At 33.3% G+C, this 18,600-nt stretch overlaps 1 protein-coding gene across 2 annotated transcripts in view; it reads left to right on the top strand.

Annotated features, from left to right (window-relative positions):
• Positions 1-18,600, top strand: part of LOC133179015 (uncharacterized) — a 43,120-nt gene that overhangs the window by 19,835 nt on the left and 4,685 nt on the right. For both annotated transcript variants that reach the window (XM_061313692.1, XM_061313691.1), the window contains 5 exons: positions 37-114; positions 4,971-5,086; positions 6,556-6,642; positions 8,764-8,842; positions 9,204-9,379. In XM_061313692.1, coding sequence (XP_061169676.1) covers positions 37-114; positions 4,971-5,086; positions 6,556-6,642; positions 8,764-8,842; positions 9,204-9,379 — 536 coding nt within the window. The remainder of the gene's footprint in view (positions 1-36; positions 115-4,970; positions 5,087-6,555; positions 6,643-8,763; positions 8,843-9,203; positions 9,380-18,600) is intronic.

Genomic DNA, 18,600 nt, shown 5'->3' with positions numbered 1-18,600 from the left:
CCTAGTGTGATTTATCTCTCTTTGTCTTTTGACCAGAGCTGTAGATGTAGTGATGATTGTTCCTCCATGTACTGTGTGTGTGGAAGAAACAGTGTCAAGTGCTGGTATGACAAGGTAAGTTAAACTTAAGAATTGGTCATATACATGTTTTTAAGATGAGATCTTCGGTTCTTGTTTGGATTATAAATGAGTAAACCAAATATTATATCTGATTATATTCATGAATAGAGACATCTATATAAGGGATGTCAAAATCCATCCAATGGATTATGTGACAAATCAGAAGCTTAATCAAGCAATATTTAATTTAAGCAAAACAAGATTGTTGAAATGTAGAAGTGTATTGTCAAAGTTGTGTTCAGGGTAATCCATATAATGGGGACATTTATACTGAAAATCTTTCATCAAAATAATGAAGTGTGTTTTACTTGTAATGAACATATGATTGATGTGAAAATAATAGCTTAAATTAATTCGTTTCATGACATTATTATTCAGTGGCCACCACACCCCCTGCCTATATTGTATTGTTTACAAATGGGGTAACTAAGATCTTCAGTGGCCACCACTCCCCAGTGCCTATATGACACTGTTTACAGATCTTTAGTGGTCACTACTCCCAAATGCCTAATTACATTGTTTACAGTTGGAGTAACTGAGATCTGAAGTGGCCACCACACCCCCTGCCTGTATTACATTGCTTACAGATGGAGTAACTTAGATCTTTAGTGGTCACTACTCCCCAGTGCCCATATTATATTGTTTACAGTTGGGGTAGCTTAGATTTTCAGTAGCCTCTACTGCCCAAGCTAACTGATCTTGAAAAGGAGAGCAGAACACTGGCAACTTTTTGTTCTCTCTTGTTGAAAACAGGTCGATATTCGCAGTGAAAAACTTCTGAAATCTGATTTTCAATCAGAAGCACTATAGAACAAGGTCCATAATGTTGCCAGACTTGAATTGTCCTGTTCTCTTACATATCCCATGTCATTATTGTGGCAAAAGATACAATTTCATTGAAATGAAAATTAGTATACAGTTCCCTTATTTTAATCTATCTTAGTAATGTTTGTAGTTCTTTGGTCACATAATTTCATTGTCTGGCTCAACCACCAAAATGTTGAAAATTGGAATACAACAAAATATGACAAATTCACCTTATTCTTGTGGAAGGTCATTTGATATATTAAGCAAAATACCTTTAGTACCTGAAAATGGTTAAGAATACCAAGGCCATTGATTTCATAACATTTAAATTAATATGAACTGCATTTTTGAGCATTTTATTTTGCTGTTAAAATATGCTATTATAATAAATCTGTATGTAATATAAACATTTATGACCAAATAATTAAATTCTGGTTATAGCTAAGGTATTTGATTGGATAACAAATTTACTTTATATCGTAAAAATTGGGTTGCTTACGCCACAATGACTTGTGTCAAAAATGTATCAATCCGCCTGACGTTACATTTAAATTTTGTACAATTTGAAGTCATTTTCAAGGGCACTCATCTTATTTTTCTTACACTAAATGGATGAATATTAAATTATAAGGAATGACTTTAATAGCTACACAGTTTATACAGTAATAAACTGGTGTGGAACAATTTACGCTTTTTTATTAACAGCTTTGCAGTTTATAAAGGGTAAACTGCCCCAACCTAGTTTATACCGTATAAATTGGGTACAGACCCTGAAACGTGCTACTACCCCAAAAAAGCATGTGACTTTCGTGCGCTTTTCGTTTTGTGCAAACCGTGTAGCGTTTCGTGTAAACCATGCAGCGTTTCGTGTAAATCGTGCAGCGTTTCGTGCAAACCGTGTAGCGTTTCGTGTAAACCGTGCAGCGTTTCGTGTAAGCTCCAAAGCGTTTCATGCAAACCGTGTAGCGAGCGTGTGAGAAACGTGCGACTTTCAAGTAAGAACCGTGTGAGAAACGTGCTACTTTCGTGCAAGAATCGTGTGAGAAACGTGTAGGATTCATTCGGAAGTCATTTTATTTTAAATATGGCTATTGATGGATTAACATGTCATTCTGTGTTGTTTGTAACTAATATTATTCGGATATATCATACCGGTGGTATTTTAAGAAAAAAAATACGGAAACAACAAAATAAAATTACTCAGTAATGTATTTCATATTTGTTTGACTTTCTTTCTTTTTTTACTTAAAGATGGAAAGAAAATGTGTTAAAAGTAATTAATTATATGCACATCAATGTCAAGGTATTTGATTCAATACATTTTTAAAGGGAGCAATACTGAACATTTTTTTAAAGAAAATTCGTCAGGAATCCGGTCTTGTCCTTTTCATTCATTTATTAGAATCTCTTCATCATTTTACAATTATGGTATATGGAGATTACAAGAACATATGGGTGATTAATACAAAATAATAGATAGATAAGGCAGGCGTGAAAAATAAAACACAAAATTTAGTGTGTTACTATATATATGGAGTATGGGAATTCTAGGCCGGGGAACACAATTAATTTTTTTCTTTATAAACGAACAAAATTTTCTTAAATGAATACTACAAGATTCTGATACAAATAATTTTGAAACGATGAGACATTTATAGTCTTTTTATGCATAAATTTGGTTGATTAATAATTGTCATATAAAGGAATCATAATTCACATGTATTGGCAAATATAAGGTTAAATATTTCCAGGGGTGGGGGGGGGGGTGGGGGTGGGGGGGGTGTTCAAATGAAAACTCAAACTTTGAGTTTTTGTTAACACGTTTTTATAAATAATTTTCTTTTTAAAGATGCCCAATGCACCCCTTAAAAATATATTTGAATCTTCTTTACACTTCCAACACTCTTCTTTCAACTGTGATCAAGGTCATTTACAACAGCGATCACAGGCTCCGCGTGCCGGGAACTGAAAATGTGTTCTGCTACATGTATTAGCTCTTGTCAATCATGTCTAAGATGACAACCGACAATAATTCATGAATTAAATTGTTTTATTAGTATTTAATGGGTACAAATGAATACCCGTGGATTTTATTTCTTAAATTTAACCAATTGTCTGTAAACAGTGAATTAATTTGCCAGTGTATTCGTGAATAAAAAATTATAAAGAATAAATCCTGAATAAATATATATTAGTTGTTTTATTAATCACGCAGTTCTAGAGCATAATTTTTTAGTTTTTGGTCATTGGACATGTATACATGTATATTGAATGTATTGTTAAGAGCCGCAACTACTGATTATATATACATGTGTATTTTTTTTAATTGTCTAGACGGGGTTTGAAATCGAGGATTTTACAAGGTGGTGGATATATTGTTTTTATTTAATAAACACAATGCCTCAAAAGAGAACTAAAGAATAACAACACCTATTCCCCGACTTCTCTACCATATAAAATTTTATGATAACTTGAAGTTCAACTCTGTAATGAAACGATATATTTACCATTCTGAATAAAGTGCATTTAATGAGTTACATGTATCGGGTCCCGCTGGAGATATGGATATCTTTTTTTCTCAGAAAGAGCATTTGTTTCTATAATATTTTTTTTCCAATGGTATATACTTACTGAAACAAGTGCCCGTTATATTTAGCCAGGTACAGAAGTAAGATCTCGGTAATCTACCCCCCCCCCCCCCCCCCCCCCTCTTTTTCACGCACAATGTTCTTGTTTGATGCAGTGTACTTACTACCTTTGCAAATTATAAGCAGAACCTAATTTAATCAAATGAAATTATTTATTTACTATTAAAAAATGAATAAACCAATAATTAAAAAAAGAAAGACAAAGAAAATCAATCCGTTTACAGAAAGCATACGCAATTTAATCTTTTTTTTTTTTCAAATCAATAACTGAGTTTATTTGTCAGTAATAAAAACGACTTTTTAATATCAAACTATAATTGTAAAAACATTGCATGCTGTAAAAGATTATGAATTACAAATATATATTTTTTCAGTGCGTAATTTAGAGTCTAATGAAAAAGGTTTGTATATAGAGGAATTCACCAGGCGGGTCACATACTCAATGACAACTATTAATTAATTACAACTGAACATTGAGTATTTTTTTCTGTTAATATAGTACTGGTGTATAGCGAGGTTTAATCTTAACTTAATCAGAATGATTGCAAATCTTAACTAATCTTTGATTAATCCGTAATAATTTAAATAAAGAATATCCAGATCGAGGCCAAAGCGTGCGAGAATCGTGTACAAAGCGTGTGAGAAACGTGTACAAAGCGTTTCGTGCAGCTTTTCGTGTAAACCCTGCATCCTTTCATGCAAAGCGTTTCATGTAAACCGTGTAGCGTTTCGTGCAAACTGTGTAGTGTTTTGTGTAAGTCGTGCAGCCTTTCGTGCAAACCGTGTAGTGAGCGTGTACCGTTCCTGCAGCGAGCGTGTGGGGTAGTAGAACGTTTCAGGGTCTGTAGCGACTAAATTTATTCCTTAATTAAACTAAAATAAAGTATTAAATTTTTTCAGAAGAAAGATTTCTGTACAATGGAATGCATAGTATTATATAAGAAATCAATATTGTACAGGATGACAATAATGTAATTTTGCTTCAATCAAAGCTTCTAAATAGTTCTTCCATCACAAATATGAACAACAGAAGTTTATAAACCCTTTTTTTCTGTCATTAAAATAATTACAATATTGCATCAAAAATTTCTGACGTCAAAGTTGCAGCTCATATTGCTTTAAACTGATATTTATATAAGAGACTGATATAACAAAATAACATATTGGCTGTATTACCATGTAAAATGTATAGTATAGAATATGAGAAATCATATTATAGTGGAAACATACTATTACAGCTGATTAATAAGTATACACTGACATTCCATTTGTTCATACATTTTATATATATATATTAAATTTTGGACCACATCAAAAATACCTTATTAATGACTTGTTGATCTGTTGATGTCTGGTTGAATGGAATCGGATTGGAAACCAATCTTTTCTTTGTAGAATTACCACCTGCTGCCTGATTTTAATATGGCTGAGCCTCCTTTGATCTTTGAATGCAACAAAGGCTGTCGATGCTGGAGCACCTGTAACAACAGGGTGGTGCAAAATGGCATAACGTAAGTTACGACTTCATTCATAGAGCTTGTATCAGAGCGTCACACAGTATCTAATTGAAGCTAATTAGCTAACTTGTTACTAATGTCATACAAAGCCACCTTGGTTAGAAGTTATTTCATGTACACTGCGTTGTAAAGTTAATTCTAATAATAAAGAAAAGACAAATAAGAAGGGAAGATTTATGTTTGCTTAATGAATATGATATAAGCTATGAAGACAAATTATTGATTGTGTTGAGTAGAATACTTTGGGTATTTTTTCACCAGTGTACAAGGCAAATCCACCCCTTTTGCAGAGCATATGCTGTAATCTGGGATCAAATTTGCCAAAAGAAATAAAGGAATTCAGTAGAAATTCTGGTTTTCTCTATGGACCAGAGTTGTGGAATTTTTCCTCACAACAACACATACAAGTCTTCTTTGGACAAGTTTTATAGTTCTGTGGGAAGAATTTTAAGTGTTTGTAGGCATTTTCACTTAAGGAAATATATGTATTCTCAAAAGAAATCTGTCACTACTAAAAGAAAAGGAAATTTTCTTCTTTATGCTCAGAACAGAGTGATGGATAACACTGTGTTCCCTTGCTATTTTATGGCTGGATCAGATAATGTATCATCTCAGGATCATGCTATATTATCTTATCTTCTTTGACTGTAGTGATTATTTTTTTTATTTTAATGGCAAATCCACCCTTTCTTCAGTTTACTGTGTTGTAGTTAGGATCAAATTTGCCTACAGAATAGTGTGGAATTTTAGTAGAAATTCTGGTGATACCATTTATTAAGTTGTGGAATAGTTCCATACACTCCATTTGCTTCTATTTTTATGTACAATGTATTAGTGCCTAGAATACCAAAAATATGCTTTCATTTAAAGGCAAATCCACCCCTTTTTCAGTTATATGAACTGTAGATGGGATCAAATTTGCCCAAATAAAATTGAGGAATTCAGTAGAAATTCTGGAGACCTTTATGGTCCAGAGTTGTGGAATAGTTCCTTACATTTACATGTATTTCTTATGACATACACATGAAAAAAAAATAGCATTGAGCAATTTAATATTTTCCTTTGATTTTATATGTAATAGAAATACACTGTACATCTGTATTGAGTATTGTGTGATAAGGCCACTTGAAACATTTTTTTGCCAAAAGAAAATTCAGTAACTCATTAGAAAATCAGAAGACTTCTTTTGATTCCAGATTTTGAAATTGTTTATAACAGTTATGAAATTTTTGATGAGTAGTATATTTTAATTGTACCTCTTTTTGAATTAAATCTTATGGGTTGTCAGTTACTTGCCTGCCTGCATTTTCGCTCTGGGCTTATCCATTGATATAAAACAAAGTGTAACATCGTCTCCCAGGGTATGTTTCGGAGATATATTTTCATTCCTTTGATTACTGTGCTCTACCAACGTCTTGTTTGTTTGAAATGTTCATCTGTTTTATAATTGTTTTGTTTTGTAGATGTCGCCTACAGCTAGTGAAGACAGATGGCCGAGGCTGGGGAGTGAAGACTTTACTAGACATTCCTAAAGGCATCTTCATCTGCGAGTAAGTAGCATCATATTCATAAAGGCATTCTCATCTTTAAGTAAGTAGTGTATTAATTCCTAAAGGCATTTCCATCTGTGAGGAGCCTATTAGTTCCAAAGACATCTTCATCTGTGAGTAAGTAGCAAACTAGGCATTTTCATCCATGAGTAAGTTGTGTATTTGTCTTAGAGGCATCTTCATCTGTGAGTATGAAGTGTATTAACTCGTAAAAGCACCTTCTGCGAGTAAGAAGTTTATTAAGGCCTAAAAAAAAATAACTTGGTTCTCAGGCCAGTTTTCTCAAAAATAAATGTGAGAGGAAGGCTTTTTTCCCCCTTTTTACCTCATAAAAACAGTTTTGATTTTTTTTTTCTGAATTTCAAAACTTAGCAACTTGCAATCAACATTGCTTTAACACTGAGTGTAGAAATCAATATCATTTATTTCCTCCTTCTTTCTCTTTTTGCATCTTCTACATTCTGATGATTTGTGTAATGAAACGAAGGCATCCTAACAACCAGACGTGTTAAATTTACACATCCCAACACTTTAAGTGATGCATCTGGTCAATTGCTTAGGTATCACAACTAATCTAAGAGTGTTTCAGCACTGTAAATAGCGCTTATTATTTTATGAAACAGTGTCAAATTTATGAGTCTCTGGTTTACCCAGACTTAATGAAATTGGCAAATCTTGCAGAGGCTTTTCTGAAAACGTCCAAGTTCCAAGGTTGAGGGAGCCAGCTTTGATAGCATTATTGAGTTCTAGCATGGAACAACCTTCACAAACCCCCCAATATGTGCCATAGAAGTATTACAGTAATTCCCTTATGAATTTGCAATGAAATCTATGCCATCATGACCAAACTTAATCATGACACCATAACCTGTTAACTTGACGGCCATATTTGCGATTCTTAACTGGGTCGCTAGTCTGGATCATCTTGATGTTTGTCAAACATTTTACTGATGGGAGTATCTAAAATGCGGTCAAATGCAGTCAGGGATTCCAGATTTTTTTGTTCCATTCGAGTGCATGAGAGAAATTTTATGTTATTCATTTGAGGATAAAAATGGGTAATGCGCATTGCTAAATAAGATGCGGGCGGGCCTGAGAACCAATTTATGAATTTTTTAAGGCCTTATTCCTAATGACATCTTCATCTGTGAGTAAGTAGTGTATATTAATTCCTAAAGACATCTTCTGCAAGTAAATAGTGTATTTATTTCGAAAGGCATCTTTATCTGTGAGTAAGTAGTTTATTAATTTCAAAAGCATCTTCATCTGCGAGTAAGCAGTATAATAATTTCCTAAAGGCATCTTAACCTGGGAGAAAGTAGTATATTAGTCCCTAAAGGCATTTTTATCTTTGTTTAACAAGGGTATTATTTCATTAAAAGTATATTCATTTGTATTCATTTGCAAGTAAGTAGTGCATTATTTCTAAAGGCATCTTCATCTGCAATTAAGTAGTGTATTAGTCCTTCATTTGTGAGTACCTTATTAATTCTTAAGGCATCTTCATCTGTTAGTATTGTATTATTCCTAAAGGCATCTTCATCTGCAAGTAAGTAGTGTATTAGTCCTTCTTCATTTGAGAGTAAGTAGCTTTTCAAAGAAAAGAAATTATATGGAGCTAACAAGAAAATCTTGCATCTCCTCTAAACAAAACTAAAAAAATACATGCCTTTTAATTTATCCAAGTGAATATAACTGTGAGTTAGGAATAATTAGGAAGAATTTGGTCAAAAGTGATTATCTTAAGGTGATGTCCTATTTGTCCTCATTGCTAGAACAGCCTGAACTGATTTAGGTACTCACTGACTTTGATATGGTAAATTTAGATATTGAGGCCAATGTATGCATGTAGCATTTACATACTATGACCCTTATAGTAGTTGTAGTCACAGCTATAGATTTCAAAAGCATTGATTCAGTTAAAATTACCCAGAAGTCGTTTCACCAGTGTTTAAATTGATACCTGTTGATTGAAATTGATTGCAGTTATTTTCTTCTATATATGCATTTGGAATTACTACCAAAAACTAGAATTAGATTCAGATGAAGATGCATGCTTTTCTAAGAAAAAGAAAGACCTGGAAATCTGCTATACTTGATTGACTTTTTGACTGTTTACAGGTATATTGGGGAGCTGATATCAGACTCCGAGGCAGATGGAAGAGAGGATGATTCATATCTTTTTGATCTCGATAATAGGGTGTGTATTCCCCTGAAATGTCTACAATATAATAGAAAAGTGAATGTGCTTCAGGGGAAAAAATATATAAACATGCAAAAGAAAAGTCACTTTCATTATACACATACCAAGTTATGCTTTTCAGCATTTATGATTTTATATTATGTTCAAGGTTAAAATGACCTTTCCAATGAAAACATTTAAACTTGAGAAAAAGTTGTTAATTTACCTTTTCCATTTTTTTAATACATATGTACTAAAGAATATTAGAAATTTCTTGTATTAGAGATTTCTTTATAATATATATAAAGTATGAAGAAGTCAAAACTCTATTTCAATGATATGAAAACATTTTAAATACCACAACTGTATGCCCTTACAGGATGGCGATACATACTGTATAGATGCCAGGAGGTACGGAAATATTAGTCGTTTTATCAACCACCTGTGTGAACCTAACATCATTCCAGTTAAAGTGTTCGTGGACCACCAAGATTTACGATTCCCTCGCATCTGTTTTTTCTCCTCCAGGGAGATCAAGGCAGAGGAAGAGTTGGGGTAAGTCTTCTTCAGTTGTGTTTACTTGTTTCCTGTTCAGATTTTGTTTTGTTCAGTTGTGTTTTTGTTGTTTGTTGTTCAGTTGTGTTTTGTATACATTATATTTTGTTTAGTTTTGTAAATTGATTTTGTTCAGTTGTGTTTTGTTGTGTGTTGCTCAGATGTGTTTTGTTCACAATTTGTTCAGTTGTGTTTTGTTGTGTGTTGCTCAGATGTGTTTTGTGCAGATTTTGTTCAGTTGTGCTTTTAATTGTGTCTTGTTCAGTTATATTTTTTTTATTCTTTGTTCAGGCTGACTTTGCTCAATTGTATTTTGCTTAGTTATGTTTTGTCTTGTTCATTTATTTCTTTTTGTGTCCTGTTCAGTTTTGTTTGCTGTGTTTTGACCAGTTGTGTTCTTTTAGTCTTGTTCCGGTGTCATGTCATTATTTCATGAAGATGTAAGTTGGAATGTGGGTTTATGCCAATAGGTATGGTCACCTTGATGTCAGATTTGTGAAGAACTTTTTTTTTGTCTTCAATTCTCTAAGTAAATTTTTATAGTAAGAGTTTTACCGGGGGTAGCTATTTTTTTGACTGTTGTTGTTCAGTAAAAAAAATAAAAATTGCAAGGCAAATTGCAGATCAGTAAGCACAGAAATGGTTGTTTTACAAATTTAAATATGACTGTCATTTGTTCATATTCAATGGTGTACAGTTTGCGTTAGAATCAGATGTTTTAGATGGACTTAACCATGCAGAAGCTGTTTGTAAAGCAGAAATTGCCTTACACACCAATCTCATACATGTTCCCTGAAATAGCTGGTCAGAACAATTTTGCATTTTATAAATACTCTAATTTTCATCAATATGCAATTTCATTTGAAGATTGTGAGATGATAATTGAGAAAGATGTAGCAGGGATTTTCCACACCATTTTGACCCTATTTAGTTTGTCCAGTTTTTGTGCATTTGAATATTTAGCGTAAAGATTTTGTTTGGGAAAAATGTTGTTTTTTTTTTCAATTCGGAATGGGGCCTATATTCAGCCCTACATGGGGCAGTTAAAAATCTCTGTGTAGTTTCTGTACATATAGCTGCAAAACTAATTCATGTAACAGCCAAAGGTGAAGTGGAAAGATATTTTCAACAACACTTATTTCTTTGTGCAGTTTAAATGCTAAATGCCACAATTAAGTCAATATGGGTCAAGGAATTGTAGTACTGTAAACTTGTCCGAGTCCACAAAAGCTATATTTAAAGTTAATTTTATTTCGTATATTCTTCATTTGAAATCAAAGTTGGAAAATTGAAAATGTGCTATTAATCCTCAAAGTGATGTTGAAAGTTGATGAAGTAATCCAAGTTCAAGATAATATTTGCCAGTTATGAGCAGAAAGATTGTAAACAACAACTGTAGTGCTTATATAATTCTATTTTAAGTATACTACCATTATGGATTGCCACCTAATTGCATTGAAAAATATACGAACTGATTTCAAATTGCTTAGAAAAAGTACTTCAATTAATGAAATGGCTGTGAATATTGTAGGATTCCCTTGATGGCAATTATTTCATGTTAGACAAAGTGTTTTTGGACATCTTGCACTTGTTGAATAAATCCCCAATAATGCTGATTGACTTTGAAGATAATTTTAGCAGAATCAAATGGCAGAATGGCTATTAAAGAAATTAATTTTCAAGAGTAAGTTTTCATTTGTTTCCATTTCATTTTCTACACTGTCACTAAACAACAGCTCAGAGTACAGTGCATATTGAATTTATTTCTCTACAGAAATTGCTTTGTTCTGCTAAAAAAAGCAGTGTTTGACAGTAAGACAAGAAAAAAATGAAGTTTATTAGAAAGCTGTTGATGCAGGATAACGACTAAAGCTAACAAACTACAAATTATTAAATGTGTCAGATCTATTTCCCCCCATCAGAACGCCATTTGACATTTGAGTGTCTTTTATGCATAGAATGTTGCCATGGCAACTAGTCCTTACATTTAATATGTTTGCTTCTTGATTGGCACTAAAAGCTTCAAGGTAAGATTTAGGTGGAATTTTACAGTCACTATACCGGAGAAGAAAAAAACTGGCATTATGACGGAGGAGGAAATTTTATGAAGAACAAATACTGGTGTCTGGTATTTTGTTATGAAAGGTTTTGATGGTTATTAAATTGCTAATGATTTGTTCTTCTGATCTTTTTGAAATGTCAAAAATGAGATAAGACAACTTTAATAGCTTACAGGTCTTCTTTAAAGTACCATTTATAGCTCCTGCAAACATTATACCCCAACAAGGATATTGCAGGGAATGTAGTGTTGTCTTCTCCATCTTTCTGTCTGACAAACTTTGCCTCAGTTTTAAAGGAAATGTTTCAAGATGTTTTTATAAAATTTCATACACAGATGTCAAAGTTTTCTGATGGTGACCTTGACCTCCCATTTGAAATTGATATTTTTTCCCATTTTGCATATAGCTTAGTTTAAAAAAAATGTTCTGAATATTTTTCATCAAACATGAGGCACATATTTGTTGATGGTAGCAATTCAGTGGTCAATCAACAATAGGCACTAAGTACCACACCACAATAAGGCAACACTATACTTTAAGTATGGATTCCATTGAAGAAGAAAAATTCAACAGTTTTTCCTTAATTGCATTCTACCACTAGCTCAGACAAAAAAAACCAAGTACATTTCCTTTCATGTCTGGAGACTTGTTTTTAATATAGCGGCCGCAAGGAAATGATAGAATTGAACTCCATATTGGTCAAAAACTTAAAAGTTTTTCTTGATAAAATGATTGTTCTACAAGAGTTACTTAAAAATAAGACATTATCAAAGAGTATGTCATTAAAACTTTTTGCCTAGCCATTCCCTTTATAATGTAGGGATTAAAGCTTCACATGTGGCCTGAACCAGGGTACTATAATATCATCATGAGCAAATTTGAATTTTCTGATGATAGAAAAATCTTTTCTGAAATCATTTCTTTTTAAATCAGAGGTTTGTTTCATAAACAAAATGTTTTTAACATGATCAGTGAATAAAGGTTAATGATTGAAGAATAGTCAAGGTATGATAAAGTCTGATTCCAAGTGCAGTGATTAAGTTGTACTTACTCTGTCTATGCTTGTGGGATTTTTAGTGTCATTTTTAAGGCAGGTTTGATTGTGTTTATCACCTATTTTCTAGCATAAACAGACTTTAATCAAAGTATCATTAGTGATGATAGAAGTAATATAAAATCACCAGGTAGGTTGATCCAACTAAAAGATAAGATAAATAAAAGAATACTATAGATGTTTTTGGATGTTTTTGCAAATTACAGTAGATCATTTGAAAGCTCTCAAGTGTCTAGATGTTCATATGAAAGAGATATATGTTCGAAACCCTATGTGCATGCATGTTAATTATGTTCCCCAAACGAAGTTTGGGAACATATTGTTTTTACTTTGTTTCTTATTATGTTCCCCAAACGGAGTTTGGGAACATATTGTTTTTACTCTGTTTCTTATTATTATTATTATTATTATTATTATGTTCCCCAAACGAAGTTGGGGAACATATTGTTTTTACTCTGTTTCTTATTATTATTATTATTTTTCTTCTTCTTCTTCTTCCTGGGTACTTTTTTGTCCGCGAGTGATCTCGTCAACTACTCATCCGATTGAGGTGAAACCTTTTTAGGGTTAATAGGCATGTTATGTAGATTTGCGGAATCAAGGTCATTTTGAGCGCACGTGCATGCACGTGCGTGCGCGTGCAATGGGTAAAATGACCAATATACTTGATATAGCTGTAATTTTATATTTTTTGGTGAAATGCTTTGATACTCAGAATATAAGGATATATTAAAAGTGTGAACAAGATGACATGGTCAACATGCACATGCATGCACGTGTGCGCACGCGCAAAGCGTAAAATGACAAATATACTTGATATACTCGTAACTTTTATACTTTTTGATGAGATGCTTTGATACTCAAAATTTTTATATATATTAAAAGTGTAGACAAGACGACATGGTCATCGTGCACATGCATGCATGCATGCATGCACGTGCGCGCGCGTGCAATGTGTTAAATGACCAATATACTTAATATAGCCGTAATTTTTATATTTTTTTATGAAAAGCTTTGATATTAAGAATATACAGATATATTAAAAGTGTAGACAAGATGATTTGGCCATCATACACATGGATGCACATGCGCGCGCGTGCAATGTGTTAAATGACCAATATACTTAATATAGCCGTATCTTTTATATTTTTTGATGAAAAGCTTTGATACTATGAATTAACAGACATATTATAAGTGTACACAAAATGGCATGGTCATTATGAACATGCATGCAGGTGCGCATGCGTGCAATGCTAAGATGACCAATATGCTTGATTTAGCCGGAACTTATATTTTTTGATGAAATGTTTTAATACTGAGAATATAAAGATGCATTAATAGTATAGATGAGATGACATGGTCATCCTGCACATGCATGCACGTGCGAGCGCGTGAAATGCAAAAAACTATCAATATACTTCATTGCCTTATTTAATGAAGCTTACAGGAAAAAAGTCACCAAAAGGGAGTTGGGGAGCGTTTGGGGAACATCTGTAACGGTCCCCGTTACAATTATAACTAGTTAAGGTCTTCCGTTCCAGACGGAAGACCTTATAGTGATTGTACTGTTTATTATTATTATTATAAAGGTCTTCCGTTCCAGACGGAAGACCTTATAGTGATTGTACTGTTTATTATTATTATTATTATTATTATTATTTTTTTCCCTTTTTTTTGTCGGCAGGATTTCTCAGAGATGACTGGATGGATTTTCCTGAAATTTTCAGGGTTGATAGAGAATGAAAATACCCCGAGGCGTTTTTTTCATTTTTTCAAAATTCACTTCCGGTCGTCAGATATGTCCGATTTCCGTTTTTTTCAAAAATATTTTTTCCGAGTGAGATCTCAGAAACGGTAAGAGATTAAGACACCAAACTTATACGAGTAATAGATCATGAGGAGTAGGCGAGCCCATTTGGGTTAAGCGTGTCAGCCGTCACTTCCGGTCGTCACAGGAAGTGATCAAAGAAATCGAAAATTTCAACTTTTCTTTTTTGAATTTTTTTTTGCATCACATTATTGCATCTTATGTGTAGTTTCGAAATATGTCAGTCCCACCGGAAACAAAAATGACAACTTCCGGTTATAAGAGGAAAACTATATAATTTGAGTATTTTACTTTCCCTTAAATATCTTTTATAGATAAAGTATTTGAAAAGATTTTTAGATATGTTATTCAGACTGCAAATGTCTAGAGTAACGCCAAAAATCTTAGTAAAATTCACTTCCGGTCGTGTGTTTTTCCTGTCCTCAAAATGAAAAGTTATCTCAGCGAGATCTCGGAAACGGCATGAGATTAAGACACCAAACTTATAGGAGTAATAGACCTTGAGGAGTAGGCAAAACACATAGGGTTAGACGCGTCAGCTGTCACTTCCGGTCGTCACAGGAAGTGATCAAAAAATCGAAAATTTCAACTTTTCTTTCTAAAATTAAAACTTGCATCACTTTGTTGCATCTCTTTCGTGTTTTGAAATATGTTAGATTCCACCGGAAACAAAAACTGTAAACTTCCGGTTTAAAGAGATAAACTACGTTATTTCGATGTTTAGCTTTCTCATAAATGTCACTTACAGATAAGTATTTGAAATGTTTTTTTTTTTACATATGCTGTAGATACTACAAATGTCATGAGAAAATTCAGAGATTTTTATTCAATTCACTTCCGGTCGTGTGTTTTCCTGTCCCCAAAATTAGAATGTTTTCTCACAATTGCTCGGTAAGAGTAAAAGACTGAAGTCTAAAACTTTCAGGACTTATAGTCAGTCTTCAGTTCATTTGCATCCTGTAAAAATCGTCTGTCGTCATTACTTCCGGTCGTGACAGGAAATGAAGCAAAAAGTATTTTTTTAAAGTTATTTTGTTTCTACATCAGTTTTAGGCTTGTACCGACGTTGGAAAAGACATGTTCATGCAAACAGGAAGTAGTATAACGGAAGACCTTCTCATTACTAGTAATGAGTTTCTAGTTAGGGTCTTCCGTCTCCAACGGAAGACCCTTCTATTATTCTATTGTTTCTTTTTCACTTTTATTATTATTATTATTATTATTCTTTTTTTTTCTTTACAATTTTTGTGCAGAAGATTTCTCGGAGTTGGCTCGATCGATTTACTTGAAAATTTCAGGGAAGATGTATCTTTGTCTGAACCTTATACGTTTTTCTTATTTTTTTGAAATTCACTTCTGGTCGGAAGTTATCGCCCTTTAATCAAAATTCAGAGGACCTCCTTGTCTGCAATGGAACTCAAAAACGATAATAGCTAGAGTGCTGAAATTTTCAGCGATGCTAGAGGACATGTTGCCATTGATCACCTGGGTTTTCAAATCTTCCGGAAGTGCCTAGTATGGAAGCTCGGTAGGGGTCAAAATTTAGGACACGAATCATGAGTGAATTTTAGAGACATTTCTTACGATAACTTTTTAACTATGAGTATTTTGTTAAACCATATTGAACAGAAATTGTGTAGAATTACAAGATCTTTTATATGATATCAAAGAAAAAGGGCTGACTCATCACATTAGGGGCTGAGAAGGGCCAAAAGTCTTTAATCAATAACTTTTTAACGATCAATATTTTGTAATGCATTACTGAAGCAAAAATGTTTATCTCAACAATTTACAACTATATATTATGATATTCACATCATATGTTACATAATTAAGGGCCATAAGGGGCCAGAATGCTAAATCTTTGACGCTTTATATCTCAAAAGTGGGAAATATTTTGATAAGCAATATTGAACAAAAGATGTCCAAAATAATGTTCTAAACAAGATGCAACCTTTCATTTTTTGCTTAACGTCCCCATTAAGGAGTTGAAGGGCCGGCCCCTAAATACTTCTTTTGCAAATATCTCAGAAACGAAAAAGAATTTCTGAATAGTTGTTGAACAAAAAGTGTTCAAAATCATAAGAGCTTTAAAGAGATATGAAGAAAAAGGGGCTGGACCCTCACAATAGGGGCTGAGAGGGGCTGAAAGTCTTTAATCAATAACTCTTTAACGATCAATATTTTGTAATGCATTACTGAAGCAAAAATGTTTATCTCAACAATTTACAACTATATATTATGATATTCACATCATATGTTACATAATTAAGGGCCATAAGGGGCCAGTATGCTAAATCTTTGACGCTTTATATCTCAAAAGTGGGAAATATTTTGAAAAGCAATATTGAACAAAAGATGTCCAAAATAATGTTTTATACCAGATGCAACCTTTCATTTTTTGCTAAACGTCCCCATTAAGGAGTTGAAGGGCCGGCCCCTAAATACTTCTTTTGCAAATATCTCAGAAACGAAAAAGAATTTCTGACTAGTTGTTGAACAAAAAGTGTTCAAAATCATGAGAGCTTTAAAGAGATATGAAGAAAAAGGGGCTGGACCCTCACAATAGGGGCTGAGAGGGGCTGAAAGTCTTTGAACAATAACTCTTTAACGATCAATATTTTGTTATGCATTACTGAATCAAAAATGTTAATCTCAACAATTTACAACTATATATTATGATATTCACATCATATGTTACATAAATAAGGGCCATAAGGGGCCAGAATGCTAAATCTTTGACGCTTTATATCTCAAAAGTGGGAAATATTTTGAAAAGCAATATTGAACAAAAGATGTCCAAAATAATGTTCTAAACAAGATGCAACCTTTCATTTTTTTGCTAAACGTCCCCATTAAGGAGTTGAAGGGCCGGCCCCTAAATACTTCTTTTGCGAATATCTCAGAAACGAAAAAGAATTTCTGACTAGTTGTTGAACAAAAAGTGTAAAAAATCATGGGAGCTTTATGGTAATATCAAGGAAAAGGGTCTGACCCCTTAAATAAGGGACAGAGAGGGGCCAAAAGTACACAATCAATAACTCTTTAATGATCAATATTTTGTAATATATTACTGAAGCGAAATAGTTCTTCTTCACACACTTTATCTAAATAACATGATGTTGATATCATATGTTGCGCAACAAGGGGTCTTTAGGGGGCCAGATTGCATAATCTTTGGTGCAATATGTCTCGAAAAAGAAGCATATTTTGATAAACAGTATTGAACAAAAGACGTTCAAAATAATATTCTGAACAATATGCACTCTTTGAATTTTTGCTAGACGTCCCCATTTAGGACTTGAAGGGCCGGCCCTTAATATTTCTTTTGCATATATCCTGAAAACAAAAAAGAATTTCTGAACAGTTGTTGAACAAAAAGTGTACAAAATCATGAGAGCTTTAAGATGTTATCAAGGAAAAGGGGCTGACCTCTCACATTAGGGGCCAAGAAGGGCCGATAATCTTTAATCTATAACCCTTTAATGACCAATATTTTGTTAAACATTATTAAAGCAAAATTGTTCGTCTTAACAATTTATTTATATCATTATATTTAAACGAAAATCTCATTCAAACTCTTATCTCATCTTATCAAAAATCGGACGGAAGACCCACTCGTTGCTCGCAACGAGATCTCATCTAGTTAAGGTCTTCCGTCTCCAACGGAAGACCTTCTTGTTTTCGTTCGGTTTCTTTTTCCCTATTATTATTATTATTATTATTATTATTATTCTTACCGATTTTGTGCACGCAAGTTCTCGGTAACGTCTTCGCCGATTTTCATGAAACTTTCAGATCTGATAGGTATTGATCTGAACCTTATTGGAAATTTTTTTCGTTGATGACGTCACTTTCCATCTCGAGATATTTAGGATTTTCTGATTTTCAGAGGGTCGGCTTGTCCTGGAAACTCCTCCGAAACGACTTCAGATATTGAGTCAAGATTTTCAGTGAAGGTAGGGGAAGGTTTGTAGATTTGCAGGCAGGTGTCCAAATCTCTCTAGCGCAAAAGGCGCCGAAGCTCGGTAGGGCTCAAAACATGTCTCAGAAACATCTCACAAAATTTTACACCTTTTCTTTCATATCTTCATACATGTTAAGAATTTGTTAAAACATATAGAAGAAAAGTTGTGCAGAATGATACGACCTTTCATTTGATATCAAGAAAAAGGGGCTGACCCCTAAAATTAGGGGCTCAGAGGGGCCAACAGTCTTCAACCTATAACTCTTTAACGATCAATAATTTGTAATACATTACTGAAGCAGATATGCTTAT

The sequence above is a fragment of the Saccostrea echinata genome, unplaced genomic scaffold (genome assembly GCF_033153115.1).
Source record: "Saccostrea echinata isolate AGI-Se365-2 ecotype Australia unplaced genomic scaffold, CSIRO_AGI_Sech_v1 ptg000004l, whole genome shotgun sequence".
Classification (NCBI taxonomy): domain Eukaryota; kingdom Metazoa; phylum Mollusca; class Bivalvia; order Ostreida; family Ostreidae; genus Saccostrea; species Saccostrea echinata.
The sequence above is the reverse complement of the archived record's forward strand: the minus strand, read 5'-3'. Positions and strand labels throughout refer to the sequence as shown.